This window comes from Nuphar pumila, chromosome 4, assembly GCF_984573655.1.
Source record: "Nuphar pumila chromosome 4, dmNupPumi1.hap1.1, whole genome shotgun sequence".
Classification (NCBI taxonomy): Eukaryota; Viridiplantae; Streptophyta; class Magnoliopsida; order Nymphaeales; family Nymphaeaceae; genus Nuphar; species Nuphar pumila.
Window position 1 is genome coordinate 34,737,042 of NC_143252.1, and position 15,108 is coordinate 34,752,149.

Sequence of the window (15,108 nt, forward strand, 5' to 3'; positions counted from 1 at the left end):
ATTGTACCTTTCTTAGAGGTGGCAGCAACCGGCTTGAAAGACTTGTTCTTCATACTCACCCTTGGGTCAAGACTCAAGACACCATTTTCCCCGCGAATTGCGACTCGGAACGACTCCGACCGATCCTAAAACGGTCCGAGTCGAAACGATGCGTCCTGGAAACGCTCTTTCCGGTTCCCACCGAGTGGAGGGCATTTTCGTCATTTTCTACACCTCCCCCGTCATTTCCCTGATCCAGTGAAAACTATGAGCAAAAAGTGTGTGGCTGAGCTGGAAAGCGGGTCCCATGGTCGCTCGTGACGTAGACCGACGCCAGGGTCCCACGGTCCCCACACAATAAATCAGTTTTCTCGCGCAGAAAAGGCTGCCCGCGGGACCCACGGGCAGCGGAGAAGGTGGGTCTCTTTGATGTGCTCGAGACGTGACCACGGTCGACGTCGTCCCTGCAACCCAGAGCCGAACCAGAGTCAGAGAGAGAGAGCACCCACTGACTCTGAGTTACAGGAGTGACGCAGAGGGGCCGTACCCACCAGAAAGAAGAAGACGATCTCCCTCTCTCTCGCCTCACGTTCTCTGCAACGTCGCGGAGGAGCGGCGTCGTCCTTTCGCCTTCACACGCGGATAACGTATCGCGGTGCCTTACTCTACCGGCGAAGGGGAAAACCCGTCGCTGTCTCTTATCTTTTGCTTTCTCTCTACGCCGAGAGGCTCAAATTTTGCAGGAGGAGCTCGGGGAGGTTTCCGGCACTCCGGTTGCTACGACGGACGGAGTTCCGGGGATTTATGATCGTACCGGTGGATGCGCGTTGGAGTTAGGTTCTGAAAAGACGGAGATTTCGGGCTTTTCCACTTTTCCTTGGCCTACACGCGGCTTTTGAGGGGGTTGCGAGGATTTCGGTGGACGGAAGTCGGAGAGTCTTGGTCTGGTCGCGTCGGTGGTCGGCGCAATGGAGGTAACTTTAGGAGGAAAGAGTTTTTGGAGGATCTCTTTTGTTTTTTCTTTCTTTCTTTTCTTCTTTTGCTTTTTCATCGGAGAGATTTCATGGAGGAATTGCTTTATGTTATTATTTACTGTAGATATTCATGCTAATGTATGTTCAGTAGGAAAGCTTTTCGCTTTTGATATTTTGTGTTTGTTAACTATTTAGGTTTTGTTGATCGGCGATTTTCCCCTTTCTTCCCCCGGAAATTTCGGCCTTGTGGAGAACAACTAAGTAGAATTTCGGTTTGTTACAAGCGTTTCTTTTTTCGTAGAATCAGCGTTAGGAGTAGGCAAAGCCAAGTTGAATCTTCCTATTAGAGTTAGAATTTGCCGTCTTTATGTCAAATCTTTATTATTATTCCTGAATATTAGTAGAATCATGTCGATCTTCTGCAACTTTATGCGTTGGTGCGAGAAATTGTGGAAGTTTTGGCCGATTTTCATGTGTATTCTTAATTAGAGTTACAGCCTGTCAAATTGCTCTTCTTCATTGGCTTATGAGTGCGCCTAGTAAAGATTAGCAAAGTTGAGCCCTTTTTGTGTATTTAGGATCTTTTTTTATGTAATTGTGGTTAACATGTTCACATAAACTATGCAGTTAAGGCCTAAAGTGATCTGTTGAGTTCCTAAATCATGCAGGTCACTTGAATAAGGTTCCTTTCCCTATCCTTTTCCTCTTCTCTATCTTTCGTGCAAAGGATCCCTGAAACTTTAAAATGATACTTTTACTGCAGAAGGTCTGTGCCTGGCTCTTGTCGGATTCGGTTGCTGAGAATGGAATTTGAGAATGATCCTTTTCTTTCCCTTTCCTTTTGGCCTTCTTTCTTTGTGCTCCAAGTTAGCAATGGTATTTAGAAATATTTATTCAATCATAGAATGGAATTATGGCATTATAAACAAGAAGAATCAATTCGAGAAAAGCAGGGTTTCTTAATGAGGGAGGAAACACTGATTGTTATTAAGATGAGGTCAGAGGGATGGATCTAAACTAAGGAGGAAGCTGGCAGGATTTAAAGTCGGAATTCAGCAGATAAAGCAGCAAATTGCCGGCTCTTATAAAGGTATAAGAAGTAACATTGGGCTCGTTTTGGTCATTTGCAAAGGGTTGAAGTCAGGGAAAACTTCTGACATGATTTCAGTAGATTGTTCCCCGCTAGCTGAGGATACCTTTTCCTTTCTACCCAGTGCGTATTTGATTCCATTGCTTAGAAATTGAAATATTCTTTTGGTCGCACAGGTCCAAAAGGAAAAAAATGGTTTAGGTTTGCACCAACTCTGAAACATATCTAAGAATAGATTATAACCTGTCTCAGCGTTGTGACTCGAGTGACCTGGTCTGCATTAGGCTGGGCCACCTTTTTATCTAAAAGCGGAGATTCATTAAATTGTGATTCAGATGACTAGATCTGAATTAGGCTGAGCGACTTCATGTTTAAAATGAGAGATTCTATGGATAAAAGCACTTGAAAGTACACATTTTGTTACAGTCCATACACAAATTATGGCTTGGTGGGTTTTGGAGCATACTCATATTGTATGATGAAGGTTTCCAAGGTCCATGAATTTAAAGTGGTGATCAGATTGAGCAGAGCACTACCAAAGGCAAGGTTATGCGCCACATTGTACAATCTATCATCTCCATTAATCAAGTGCTTGCAATAGTATCAGAGGAGTGATCCTAAGAGAAGCAAAGGACACATTTGTTTACATCCCATGTGATCTGAAATCATGTGATTACAAAGCACAGAGTGGACAATGTGTTTTGGATTCATAAGAAGAGTGAGTAAAATGGCCCCAAATGTGATATGGAATCTCACTGCCCCATTTTCTCATGTTTGTTTGCACATGAGAAATGGGGCAAATGAGAATCTTCTCTCACAGTTATGAGATACTATTTCCCATTTGGGGCCAATAAAACATGCCTAAGTTCCATATCGCAGATGAGATCTCATTTGTAGGTGGAGACCGTGCAGTATCTCACTACATGGATTGTGTTGCTTGAAGCAACAACAAATGGGTTTAAGAGCTTCTGGAAGCTTTGGACCATGGGATATGATCTGTAAAGGAAAGAAAGCATTCAGCAGAAACAAATGGACTTGATGATTGATTGCAGAGGCAATGTTAAAAAAGTTTTAGATCTCACCAGTTTAAGCTTCAAGAATGAAGCTTAGTTCTTTGCCATAGGGAATGAAGCACAGTTTTCCATGATAGTAAATAAATTTGATGCATCTTATGCACCTGTAATGACTTCCATTATATGAATCCTTCTGAACGCACTAAACAAGGAACAGGAGTACAATATTAGGTTCACCATCCTTGGTGGATACCATAAAGGAAAATTCATTTCTCACAAACATACACGTCACAAACTTATAAGCCAGGTTCCTTAACATGGCTAAAGCAGATTTTTTCCTATTGACCTTAAAGCATTAGATAAACAACCTTACAAAAATTCAGCGAGGCAAAAATCCAAGATGGTCTGGATAACAGACTCTTGGATAACTACAACCGTAGCATGCTATTGGAAGAATGAATGCTCAAGAGAACCATTTTCTCCCTTCTAGTACCTTAATCAAATTGAAGGCATTCAGTTTTGTAATTGGAGGATTGGCATGTTCATGAAAGTCTGATGAAGTTCAGGTAAATCTTCTTCATTTTCCTGTCATATGCTAAATGGTGGTGTGTCTATGACCATGTTTGAAGTGTTGTGTGGTGATTTCATTGCTTCCCCTTAAACTTATTATAAACATCAGACCGAGGTAGCTACTGGTGTTATTATTCTGCGTGATTTGACAAAGTGGCAAATTTTGCTTCCTTGCTTTAAGGCAAAATCAGTTGGAAGTAGATTTTCTGAAATATGGCTCTAAACAGAAAAAAATCCAAGTAAAAATGTTGGTCGGCCCATGTCAAAATCTGACCAGATCTTATGTGATAGGATCTTTCAGTTACATATGATCTGATCCTACAATGACCAAAATGAACAAAAATAAAATAAAATTCAGAAAGATATGTACAAAGGAAAAATAGACCACACATTTTTCAAAAGCTTCATAGCCAAGTCCATGCATTGTATTATATATAAAGTACAGTCTCCACATATTAATATTTTCCATGAAAAGGTATGAGCGTTTGTTTCTTTTTCATTCAGATATAGGGATTCTGGCTTTAGTAGTGAAATGCTGAATATCAACAGATAACAGATAAGAATCCACAAGTTCCTGGGCGATGGTGAGTATCCTTCATTACCAAGTTTTTACTTAATAAGCTTTTATGATGTTTTCATTTTCAAATGCACGTACAGAGAAAACATGCTCAAAGGTGTTTTTCTTGGAATACTCAGGTTCTGATATCGACTAGAAAGAGCATGTTCAGTGGTACCGCATGAAGATAATTCTGTTGGCGTCATGTGTCTTGAATTATGAGGGTTATTAGTTGGAAAACGGCACACACTATGGCATTTTTGGAAATTAGACAATCCATACCACCTCACCGTGCCCTCAAAGGTAACAGTGAATGATGCAAGACAATCAGAACGTATGCTAATGGAAGATCACTTGGAGTTGAATATTTTAACTCATCCAGCCTCAAAATCGGCAAAGGGAACAAAGGTTCTATCTCCTAGAGGCAGAAGAGGTTTAAAGATACGGGATAGACATATAAGTTTGAAACCAGAGAAGGCTATACACCAATCAAGTAGCACTGCTGAGCATCCTTTCATGTCCAATGTTCACAATGTTAAACCAGCACCTTCTACATATTCAGTGAAGCATCCAAAGTGCAAAAAGGATGAGATCATCAAATATATGTCAAGTCTACCATGTTATCTCCAGCATCCTGAATTAGACACATCTCAAAATAAGGCATTGAATTTTGGTGTGTTAGATTGGTCACTTCTTGAAGATTGGACGCACAACCAGAAGCAGGCAGCTGGGCGGGCATCATGTTCCAAAACCAATTTGCGCTTCTCTGCTTCCAATCCATCCACATCTTCTTGCACAGATAACAGAAGCTCCTCTACTCAACGAACAAGGGCAACTCTAACTACATCAGACTCTCATGGGTGTTCATCATCTTCCAGTGCAAACCATGTGAAGACAGCTGAAAATCCTGCAGCTTTTTCCAATTCAAAAGCTCACAATGAACATGGCAGGCTAAGGGATACTCAAAGGCTGGGAATGGATCAGGCCTTCAGATATATGGATTTTGATCTCCAGAAAATGAAAATGAAGTTTGCAGATAAAGAAGCCATTTCACAGCATGCATTTGTTTCAGCAAGGAAGGGAGTCCGCACATCAGGTATAAAAAACTATGATTTCTTGAGTTCCCTGGAGGAACCTGATACCCAAGATGTATCCTCCTGTGCGAGAGATTCTTTCGTGGTAAGTCAAAAATCTAGAGGACACAAGGGTGATTCTCTTGGAAACTGCCCCAATGACCATTTCTTCACATTACCATCCACGCATGCTGTGACAGCTACTGATCTAGAAGCCAGCAGCTTGTCAAAAAGGTCTCACCCACCCCCAGATTCTTTTGCTGATTTAGGCCACAAAATTCAGCATTCATGCATGCTTCCACTGAAGGATCGAAAGGGTTCCCAGGCAGATGAATCAACAGCTGGCTTAAACAGTAACGTGGATAAAGAAATTCCTTCATATACACTAGAAAAACAGCCCCAACCTGCCAGTGGTACTTCAAGCACGAGGAATAATTTCATGTCGGCTAGCAAGAGTGGCAGCATCGATCATACTGGCCTGTTGCATAATCAGGTTGGTCAAAATGAAGTAAAGGAGCAAGCAACTGAGAGGCATTCATCGCCAATTCATTGCTCTAGTCTTTACATGGATAGAACACCCAGAAGTCACAGTTTCAGAGAGGGAATAGGCACAAGGACTTCAGGTTCACCATTCATTACTCTTAGATCTGATTCAGTTAAATCAGACACAACTACTCATCAAGATGATGGTTCGCCAACTGATAAAGTAAAGACCCACTTCAGACGTCAGTTCAGCCCATTAAGGAGAATGTTGAGCCCTTTAGTTAAATCAAAAGCAAGGAACCATCTGCATTCATCTACAGCATCATCCACACCGCATAAGCATGAAGCTGCTTCTATATGCAAGTCTCTATTACAAGAGCTTTCCGTGGCAGCACAAGAGGGCTGTAAATCATCCAACCAAACATTATCCTCTTCCAGTGATGACACAACAGCAAAAGCTTCTGGTTTCTCTGTCCAGCAATCCGCCAATCCTACAAATTCACTGCTTCTGGATAAAAAGCCAATATCTCTGGCTCAGCATGCACTCCTGCAAATCATTCGCAAGGATGGAATACCGTTCTTCATGTTTTCCTTAAACAACCATAGGGATGCCTTTGCAGCCATGGAAAGGAAAATCAGCATCAATGGAAAGAACACTTTGTATTGGATGTACAATTTTCATTCTGTTAGTGGCATTAAGAAAAAGAATGCATGGATCAGACAGGATAAGAAAGACGATAAACGATGGCATATTTCTAATATTGTTGGTCAGATGGAGGCCAGGTGTTTCTTGTTCCCTCAGTTGGCCAGAGATGGTATTTCAGAAAGTTCACTGATGATAGAGTATATTCTTTCTGGATGGAGATCGAGAGATCCGTCACATGAAAAACCTGATCGTAAGAATCATCTGGATGATCTGCTGCCTGATAATAATTCTATCAATGAGCTTGCAGCAGTCATTATCAAGATGCCTTCTGAACCAGTCAAAAATGGCTCTATACAAGATGGCAACAGTAAGAGTACTGGAACAGCTTTTACTGGGGCCAAGGCATGTGCCAGTTACTCAAGCCCATCTGTTCCTAATGCGTTGAAGAAAGAAAACCAATCTTGTAGCAGTGTCAAAGTTATTCTTCCAAGTGGTGTGCATGCTATACCGGTCAGTGATGCAGGCATGCCTTCCCGTTTAATCGATCGTTGGAGATCAGGTGGTTTGTGTGACTGTGGGGGTTGGGATGAGGGATGCAGCCTTACCATTCTTGACAGCCAAAGATCACAAACCAAGAGAAGCTTGTGCTTCTCACAAGATTTCTGTGACTCAGATGCTGCTCAACAAGTTGATCTTTTCATGCAGGTACTTGCCTTTTGTCCATGCTCTTCTAGTTGCCGACTGTCAAGAATCTTTTTCAACTGATTCACATTCTAATCTTCTATGGCAGGGCGCTCAAGAAGATGCACCTGCCTTGAGATTTGCAGCAGTCCATGAAGGATTGTACTCGATTGATTTTGATGTACCCATCTCCTCTCTCCAGGCATTTGCCATCGGTTTAGCCATTTTGCACAGTAGAAATCATACCATCACGGCAGGGGTGGGCACCAAAACTCTACTGGAGTCCCTCTTAGCTGCACAAGAAGGTGGTAGGTTCCAGATGTCCAATAGATTCCAAGGGACAGGTTCCATGAAATCCATTCCCGACCCACCTCTCTCTCCCGTCGGAAGAGCCTAGTTGCAGTTCTTTTTATCCATCACAGGCAGTAGGATCGGTTGGTGATTTGAATTTATTAAGAGCATTTAGAGAATCGTCCTGCTAGCTAAGCAAGCAGAATGTTGTCTGAAAGCCACGTTGATCTAGTTTTGTATATATATGCAAATATCACCAACACAGAGGTCGGTAACCCATATTTAACTCAGTTATGTTGCATTTGTGATTGATCTGATAAAGAGGTACTGTGGCCAACTAGCAGTTTAACCAACCACGCCCAGTGGCAGAGACTGACACTACAAGAATCAAGAGCCCGCTCTTCTTTTCATATCTTTGAATGATGGGGCAATGTATGAGACTCCCAACATCCTGTACTTTGATCACCATATATGCCCATATTCTATGCTGCTGAATTTTCCTGAAGCATGACATAGCAGTTTGTGCTTTAGCTCCCAAATGCTGTGTCTCATGCATTACATTGTTTGCTGTTAGGAGTTGCAATCAGAATCAATCCGACATGAACTTCCATCTGCAACTCCACTTGGTCACAACCCCTAATCCTGGTTTAATTGTGTGCCCATAATTGTCTGATATTTGTATTGAACCCATTGTTTGTTCAGATCCCCCCGAGCTTTGCATCTCCCAGCACTTTGAGAAATCGATTTTTTTCGGAAATGCTGCAGGTCTGGAAAACCTTACTAGATGGGATGATTGGTTGGAAACTTTGTTAGAACCCATACCATTCGCCTGTGCTTAATGTGAATGGATTTCCTCTTCAGCTACTTGAGCGACAACAGCATTGCCGGTGGGTTGCCGGGTTTCAGCAGAATTTTACACTGGGAGATACGGTGGAGAAGCTGCTCCACCCCCCCCCCGCCCCTCCTGTCTCTCATTTTCTAATATTTTTCATTTTATTTTTCTCATGCCACACAAAAAGTGAATTTTTCATTTTAGAAAAAATATCATATCAAAATTTCTCATGCGCAAAATTTTCTTTTGCTATGAGATGTTTTCTTAAGGATGAAAGTTTATCCTATCCATTTCTCATAATTTTAGTACAAAACTGCTTTCTGTTGGCCTTGATCTGACATTTGGTTGTTGGATCAATTAAAATTTCGATGATCAGAAGTTAACATGCCGAGAATCTTCAGTGGACCAGAACTAAAATTATTTAGATGCCCGATGCATCGATAATCAGTGACCTGGCAAGACATTTATGTGCTGCTGAGCTACAGCATCCTGGTCCCATCATATTTGACGGAATATTCAATCTCCTCGTGTGCCGAAAAGCTTCCTGAAACCATCTTGTACTGTAAGTGAAGTGCATGGGCTTGAAAACTCTTATGAGAGTTTTTTCTTTTTTTCTTTGAGGTCCCAAGCAGATTATCACCTTTTACAACAAACAGGGTCGGCTGGCCTCTTTTGAGTTTTGAGGCTACCGCCTAGGGCCTCAGATGCAAAATAAAATATATAATGCTTATATTTCACATGCTGTGGGCCTCATGACACATGCTGTGTAGGGATGGCAGTGGACCGGCGGGGCCCCACCCTGCCTCGCCCCATTTGGACCGGGGATCAAGGGTATGAAACGGGGATGGAGGCGGGGACGAAGGTTAAAATTCATCCCCATACTTTTCCCCGTCCCGCCCTGCCTCGTCTCCGTTTGAACCGGGGATGGAGGACATGAAACGGGGATGAAGGCAGGGGTGGAGGTTAAAATCCATCCCCGTCGGGGATGGAGGTTCTAATCTTGAGGCAGGCGGGGGTGGAGACCTTGTCCCTTGTCCCCCGCCCCACTGCCATCCCTAATGCTGTGGGCCTCCAATGAAAAAAAAATATGGAGAAATATGGGCGTCCAATGAAATATGCCTAGGGCCTCAACTTCTCTTGAGCCGACCCTGACAACAAAAGGTGAAGAATATGTGGAAGACTCTGGGTCATTACAAGGAACACATACAAAGGCAAAGAATATTTGAAAGACTTTGAGGTCATTATTAAGAGGAACACATAAGATTGAAAAAAGGATAATGGTAACCCCACCTAACCTATAGTAATAAAAATACATGTCCTACCTAGACATAATTTGTTACTTGCTATCCTTTCGACTAGCAGGTAGCTAACTCACCTTCCGTGAAAAAATTGATTCTTTCGGATTGACATGAAGGTCAAATTTCATTGCATTGGCAGAATCCATATTTGTATATTTGGAACATGTTGTCCTTGATCTTGTAATGAAGTTAGTATGTTAGTAACTTGCTTGGTAAAGCAGCAACCGACAGAGCTGATTTCAAATTGTGAAGAGAGAAGGCTATGGAAAGGTGTAGCTTTTTCTTTTCTTCTTTTTTTAACGAAGAAAACCACCCATGCAGGATGGATTCATTCACTGACACTCTTCCCCAGGACCTCAATTGTTTCTTTGTCTTCCACTCATATATGTAAAACCTCTGGAAAATCCACTCTTTCTTGGGCCTTTCCGGTGAAAGATGCACACCCTGGGGAGCGAACAAACAACGCCCCTTCAACTTTGAGCCCGCACCTTAAGCCAACCGACCTAGCCAAGTGTGTGGAGCCCTAATGGGCTTTTGAAAGGATGTAGTTAAGTCAGAAAAAAAAATTAGTACCAATGGGGGCTCAGCTTGTTTGGTAGGAGCTGTTAGTGCACATCACCATGTGTTGAGACGTTGCAAGTTCAAAACCCTGTGTAACCGGTGGGGGTCTGCCTAACCCCAGCTTGCCTTTCAAAAGAAAAAAAAAGGAAAAAAAAAATTAGTGGGATGCACTTTCCACCAAGATTTCCACCAAGGAATTAGAAAAGCACCACATTGTACAAAACCCATTGGAAATTGAATTACACTAGAGTCCAAGGAATTGGATATGACTATCACGGCAATTGAGTACTAGTAGGACCCAAACACTGCCTGAAAAGTACCAACTGAGCCTCAGTGCTAAATTTTTTTGGTGCAGGGGTTGATCTTAAAGGGCTACCATGGTTGGTTTCATTTATTAGTGCCTTTCAGAGTGCGTAAACAAAGTTCTATGCACTAACTCATCAACCACTGATAATCAAGAACCAACATGGCCTTCAAAAGAGACAAGTGTAATAGTAGTAAAATTAATGAAAAAAAAATACTATTAACACAACTATTTGGCCCATCACCCTGTCTAACGCATAGCAAGCAGCACATAATTGTTATAATCAGGATAATGTAGACACTAATTGGTGACTAATACACCTTCAATTGAAATGTTCCTAACGATCAGGATGCACGGTAGGAAAGTGCAGCAGTATGAATATAAATTCCCGTGTGCTCTACGTAGGCACTGAAGATTTAAGGATCGTCAAAGGAATTTGCGTCTACTGCCACCTTTCTGTGATCTTACCAGTGTAAAACCCTCGCCTAACCAACATGCTCCGAAAATCTCAGACAATTGCTTTTAAACCCTTATCGAAGCTGAAGTGTGGTGACTCCATGGGGGCAAGGGATAAGCCCACCGAGTTTTACGCTGCCGGGATAGCGGCCGTAGGTACGGCAGGCAAGGCCAGCGTGACTAGGTCTGATCCTGAGGGTGGTTTCTCTATGTAAATAAAAAAAAAAACTGAGTGAATGGGCCGTGGCGAGCTGGTCAGATATTTAGTTGTGTATTAAGAATTCAGATTAAACTAAATGAAATATAGCAGCAAGACAAGTCTAACATGAATATTTAATCAGAAGTTTCCTGTAGATGATTGGTCGAATTTACATTTATGGGCTAATTCTTAGGGTACGTTCAGGTGCCTGCCTCAACTCGATGGGATTTCAAATCATTCTGATTCCAAATCTCAGGGAAATCTCTCAGGTTGCCATGATTTTGAATCAAAATGCTGCCTGAAATCTCATGTTCAGAGGCTTTTAGAATCGCTTTTTCAGGCTTTATGAGAAAGCGATTCTGTGGGAACAAACCCAACATCCCTAGGGATAATGTTTGCTACCTAAGTGGGCAAGAAACCCTACAGTGAAAAAATGTAATATTTTTATATTTTAATACATTGTGATCTACTTATTCATATTTTACAAAGGCTAAAAAAATCAATGGCTTACAATGTATCAAATTTTCAAATCTCAAAAAAAAAACATATTTTTATATAAAAAAGTTATGATTCAAGGGTTCGTTCTTATTATTTTAACGATGCTGAAAATATCCATGAGGTCAGATTTGATCAAAACAAGCTTCTTCCCCTATTAAGTTTCAAGTAGAGGGTTCCTGATAAGTAGCAAATGCTATCCCTAATTCTTATGTACACGGAGCTAAGCTTTTGGCAAATTAGAGAATATGGATACACAGAATGTCTCAATTCTTGCACCTAGAAACTTGTTTTTCGGATCAACTAGGTCATATAAACCATTTCATTCACTTTTACCAATGAGATTCGAACTTCGAACTTCGAACTTTTCTTGGCAGCATAAAAGAACTCTTGTGGTGGATGTTGGTGTCTTAGAAAAAGCTTTTTTTGGGGCAGAGTGTGTGATATGCACGTACTAACTAAATAAACCACGCTCAGGCCCAAATTAAGCTACAGCCCGAACCTAATGTGACCAAGGCCTAAGCCTGCAAAGGCATCAATCTTCAACCCAGATTGCAACTAATAAAAGTTTTCCTCAGTTCAAAACTATATAAACAGAAGATAAAGAGTATATCAAAAAGCGGCACAAAATCTCAAAACTTTGCTTTACTCAATTCAACTCTGCCATTGCTGCTGCTGATATCTTCACAAACCCTTACACTTGACAACGTTACCTTTGATGATGAAAGAAAACTCTCACCCAGAACTGGGTCGGGTTCGCCTTCATGTAAGGTAAAACTCAGGGCTGAGGACACGACCATCCAGCCTTACATGCCCCAACCGTGACAAAGCAACGGCAGCTCCCATGTACTAGCGGGGTTGGATCTCGGGCCTTCTGCAAGGTAAAACTCCGGGTTGAGGACAGGACCATCCAGCGTTACATGTCCCAATCGTAACAAAACAACGGCAGCTCCCATGGGATTCGATCCTGGGTCTTCAGATTGACACAGGACTCTGCTGCTGCTGCTGATATTTACACAAAACCTTACACTTGACCACGTTACTGTGCACGTAGAACCCAGGTGATACCATGATCCTCACCGCAGTACCCGAGTGCATGCCGGTGGCGGTGGCGGCAGCGGTGGTGGGTTTTTTTAGAATTAGCTTATCTCCGGCCATGTCCTCCATGTACAACCCATCAAAGGCCGCACCTTTATCGACTCTGAAGATAGGTAGGCTCGGGTGGAAGGAGAAGGCCAGGAGGTGGACGAGCCAGACGTGCTTGGCCGCGCCGAAGAAGGCCTGAAGCAGCGGCTCCGGCCACGCCTTGCTCCACCCGAGCATCCCTATGATTGAGCTCATTTTCTGGTCGCAGAATCTGCTGAAGTTCTCGTTGAACCAACTCGTCCCCTTGCTCAGCACCTCCTCCCACGAGAGCCCCTTGAGTGCCGAATACGCGTCCAGGTTCGCACGGCACCTCTCCGACGGGTTTAGCACGGCGTCGGAGCTCGACCGGTCGAACCCCGGCGTCTCGAAGTCGTCGTGGAGCGTGCGGCTGAGCAGGGCCTCGAGGTAGAAGACGACGGCACGCGAGCTCTTGGGGGAGACCCTCACGTCGTAAGGGCCGAGCAGGGCGGTGAGCCGCTCGAATCCCTTCGTCCCCATCTGGCCGAGATGGCCGGCGAGCGACTTCCCCAGGTGGCGCACGCACGCCCGGGAGTCGGAAACCGACTGGAGAAACGCCTCCACCGCCCGCACCGCCTCCGCGTCGCGGGGGGCGAAGACGGGGGCGGGGTTCGTCGCGTGCTTCTTGTGCCGGCCGCCGTTTACGGCGGCGGATTCCAGAACGACGACGCTGGTGGCGGCCTCTTCGGCGATCCGGGTGTCCAACGCTTTCTTCAAATCGTGACAGTACACCTCGAGCATGCCCAATTTGCGCTCGAGCTCTCCCATGGAGGTCCGCAACCTGGCGACCTCCACCAGGGCGTCGTCCCTCCGGCGGTTCGCGGCCACGAGCTTCTGCGTGAGCTCGGCGATTGCGGCGTTCTTTTGGTCGTCTCTGGGCCTCAACGTCGGAGAAGAGGAGGGAGAGTGGTCGCAGCCGACTCCCCACTTGGGACTCTTCCTCGCGATCGAGAAAAGAAGCGATTTGAAGACGTTGGTAGCGTTCAGACCCTTTCCATCACCACCACCACCATTAGTATTCGCTTCCACGGGCACAAACGAGATCCTCTCGCGGCCGGTGGGGCGGCAAGCGTTGCAAGAGACGGTTTTCTCGTCCGGCTCCGGCAGGTCGCAGGCTCGGCGATTGAAGAAAGAAGAAGACGAAAAGGAAGCCGACGTCTTGGCCGTGGTGCAGGCTTCAACAGGCACAGAAGTGTGCAGGGGAGTTCTCTGGTATGCTGCGGAGTTTGTGGCCTTTGTGACTGGTTCTTCCCCGGTGGTGAAATTGGGTAATGGGTGCATAGCTTTTGCTCGGTGCTGCTCCCCTTTCTTCTCTCCACTTCCTCCTTTAATCTACCAAAAAAGCAAATAGCAATTGTGTTCAGCAAAAGGAAGCCTGACGGAAACTAAAAACACGAGAAAAGCAAATTTGAGTTTGAGATGGGTTTCATACAGAGGATGCTGCCATGGCTTCTCTGCAACCGTTGCCTGTAGAAGAAGGCACTTTTATCATTCCCCTCCATTCACCGTTTTCATTTCTTAAATGGCCATATATATATATATATATATACAGAGAGAGAGAGAGAGAGAGAGAGATACAAGTGCTGTTGTAGGGGAGAGATGGGGGTATTAATGGTGGCTTGGCCCAGAGGCCCAGAGGGAGAGGTTGTTGACTAGGCTGCTATCTTGCATTAATGAGACCTGATGGTCCTCAACTGTATCATTTAACCGCAAGTAGGAGGAGCAACCGAGCAAAGCAAAGGCCCAAGTAGCCTGGGTCTCTTTCCTTTCTCTAAAACCAGTGTTCAGAGAGAGGCATGCATATGGTGACGCTCAAATCAGCAAATGAGCAATAAATGAAAACATGTGGGTGGATGCTGCCAATGGATGGCTGATTCCTCTGCTCCTAAAACTTTGTCAGTTTGGTCACGTGTCCCTGTCCACACACACTCTCACGCACACACTCTCTCTCTCTCTCTCTCTCTCGTGAAATGAAAGCAACCAACTAAAAAAGCTTGTAATTATTTCACAGTTACACACCATTAGATGAAGACCTGTTGGGGACGAAATGGCTCAGACCTGAAGAGTGCCTTAATCACAACAGGAACGTTTAACTGCAACACACCTAAAGGAGAGTTCACAAGTGAACCAAAAAAAGCAGAGAAAACTAAAGAGACAAAACCATCAATCACTAATCTCAGTTGACTTCGTATATCTGCATAGAGATGTTTCCTTTTTTTTTTGTCTGATAAAAGCGATGCACCTCTTCTTAGTGTGAGTATTTTTAGGATCTAGGCAATAGAAATAGTTTTATAATTAACAACGATATGATCGAATCGATGGAATCGGGTCCTTACTAGCTTATGGACTAAGATGGAGGGAGCCATTGCCAGATACAGAAACAAAGCCTGTATTTATATACGCAGAATGTTACCTTGATGAAGTTCAAGTCTTACATCAAGCT

General features: G+C 43.8%; 2 protein-coding genes across 2 annotated transcripts; one reads left to right on the plus strand and one right to left on the minus strand.

Moving 5' to 3' along the window:
- Positions 1 to 455: 455 nt before the first annotated feature.
- LOC149839942 (uncharacterized) lies at positions 456 to 7,851 on the plus strand. The gene is made up of 4 exons (XM_090004286.1): positions 456 to 953; positions 4,131 to 4,210; positions 4,323 to 7,089; positions 7,175 to 7,851. The coding sequence occupies exons 3-4, from the start codon at positions 4,519 to 4,521 to the stop codon at positions 7,460 to 7,462; spliced, it is 2,859 nt and encodes a 952-aa protein (XP_089860412.1). The 5' UTR covers positions 456 to 953; positions 4,131 to 4,210; positions 4,323 to 4,518; the 3' UTR covers positions 7,463 to 7,851.
- A 4,202-nt stretch (positions 7,852 to 12,053) lies between these two features.
- On the minus strand, positions 12,054 to 14,238 carry LOC149839943 (IRK-interacting protein-like). The gene is made up of 2 exons (XM_090002924.1): positions 14,098 to 14,238; positions 12,054 to 13,997 (listed from the first exon to the last, which is right to left on the minus strand). The coding sequence occupies exons 1-2, from the start codon at positions 14,155 to 14,157 to the stop codon at positions 12,477 to 12,479; spliced, it is 1,581 nt and encodes a 526-aa protein (XP_089859050.1). The 5' UTR covers positions 14,158 to 14,238; the 3' UTR covers positions 12,054 to 12,476.
- Between the last annotated feature and the right edge of the window lie 870 nt (positions 14,239 to 15,108).

What these genes read in the sequence shown, in the direction of transcription:
- LOC149839942 (XM_090004286.1), top strand. Translation starts at nt 4,519, where the DNA reads ATGCTAATGGAAGATCACTTGGAGTTGAATATTTTAACTCATCCAGCC. An exon ending in AAGTTGATCTTTTCATGCAG is followed by an intron (nt 7,090 to 7,174) that starts GTACTTGCCTTT and finishes CTTCTATGGCAG; the next exon opens with GGCGCTCAAGAAGATGCACC.
- LOC149839943 (XM_090002924.1), bottom strand. Translation starts at nt 14,157, where the DNA reads ATGATAAAAGTGCCTTCTTCTACAGGCAACGGTTGCAGAGAAGCCATG. An exon ending in AAGCCATGGCAGCATCCTCT is followed by an intron (nt 13,998 to 14,097) that starts GTATGAAACCCA and finishes CTTTTTTGGTAG; the next exon opens with ATTAAAGGAGGAAGTGGAGA.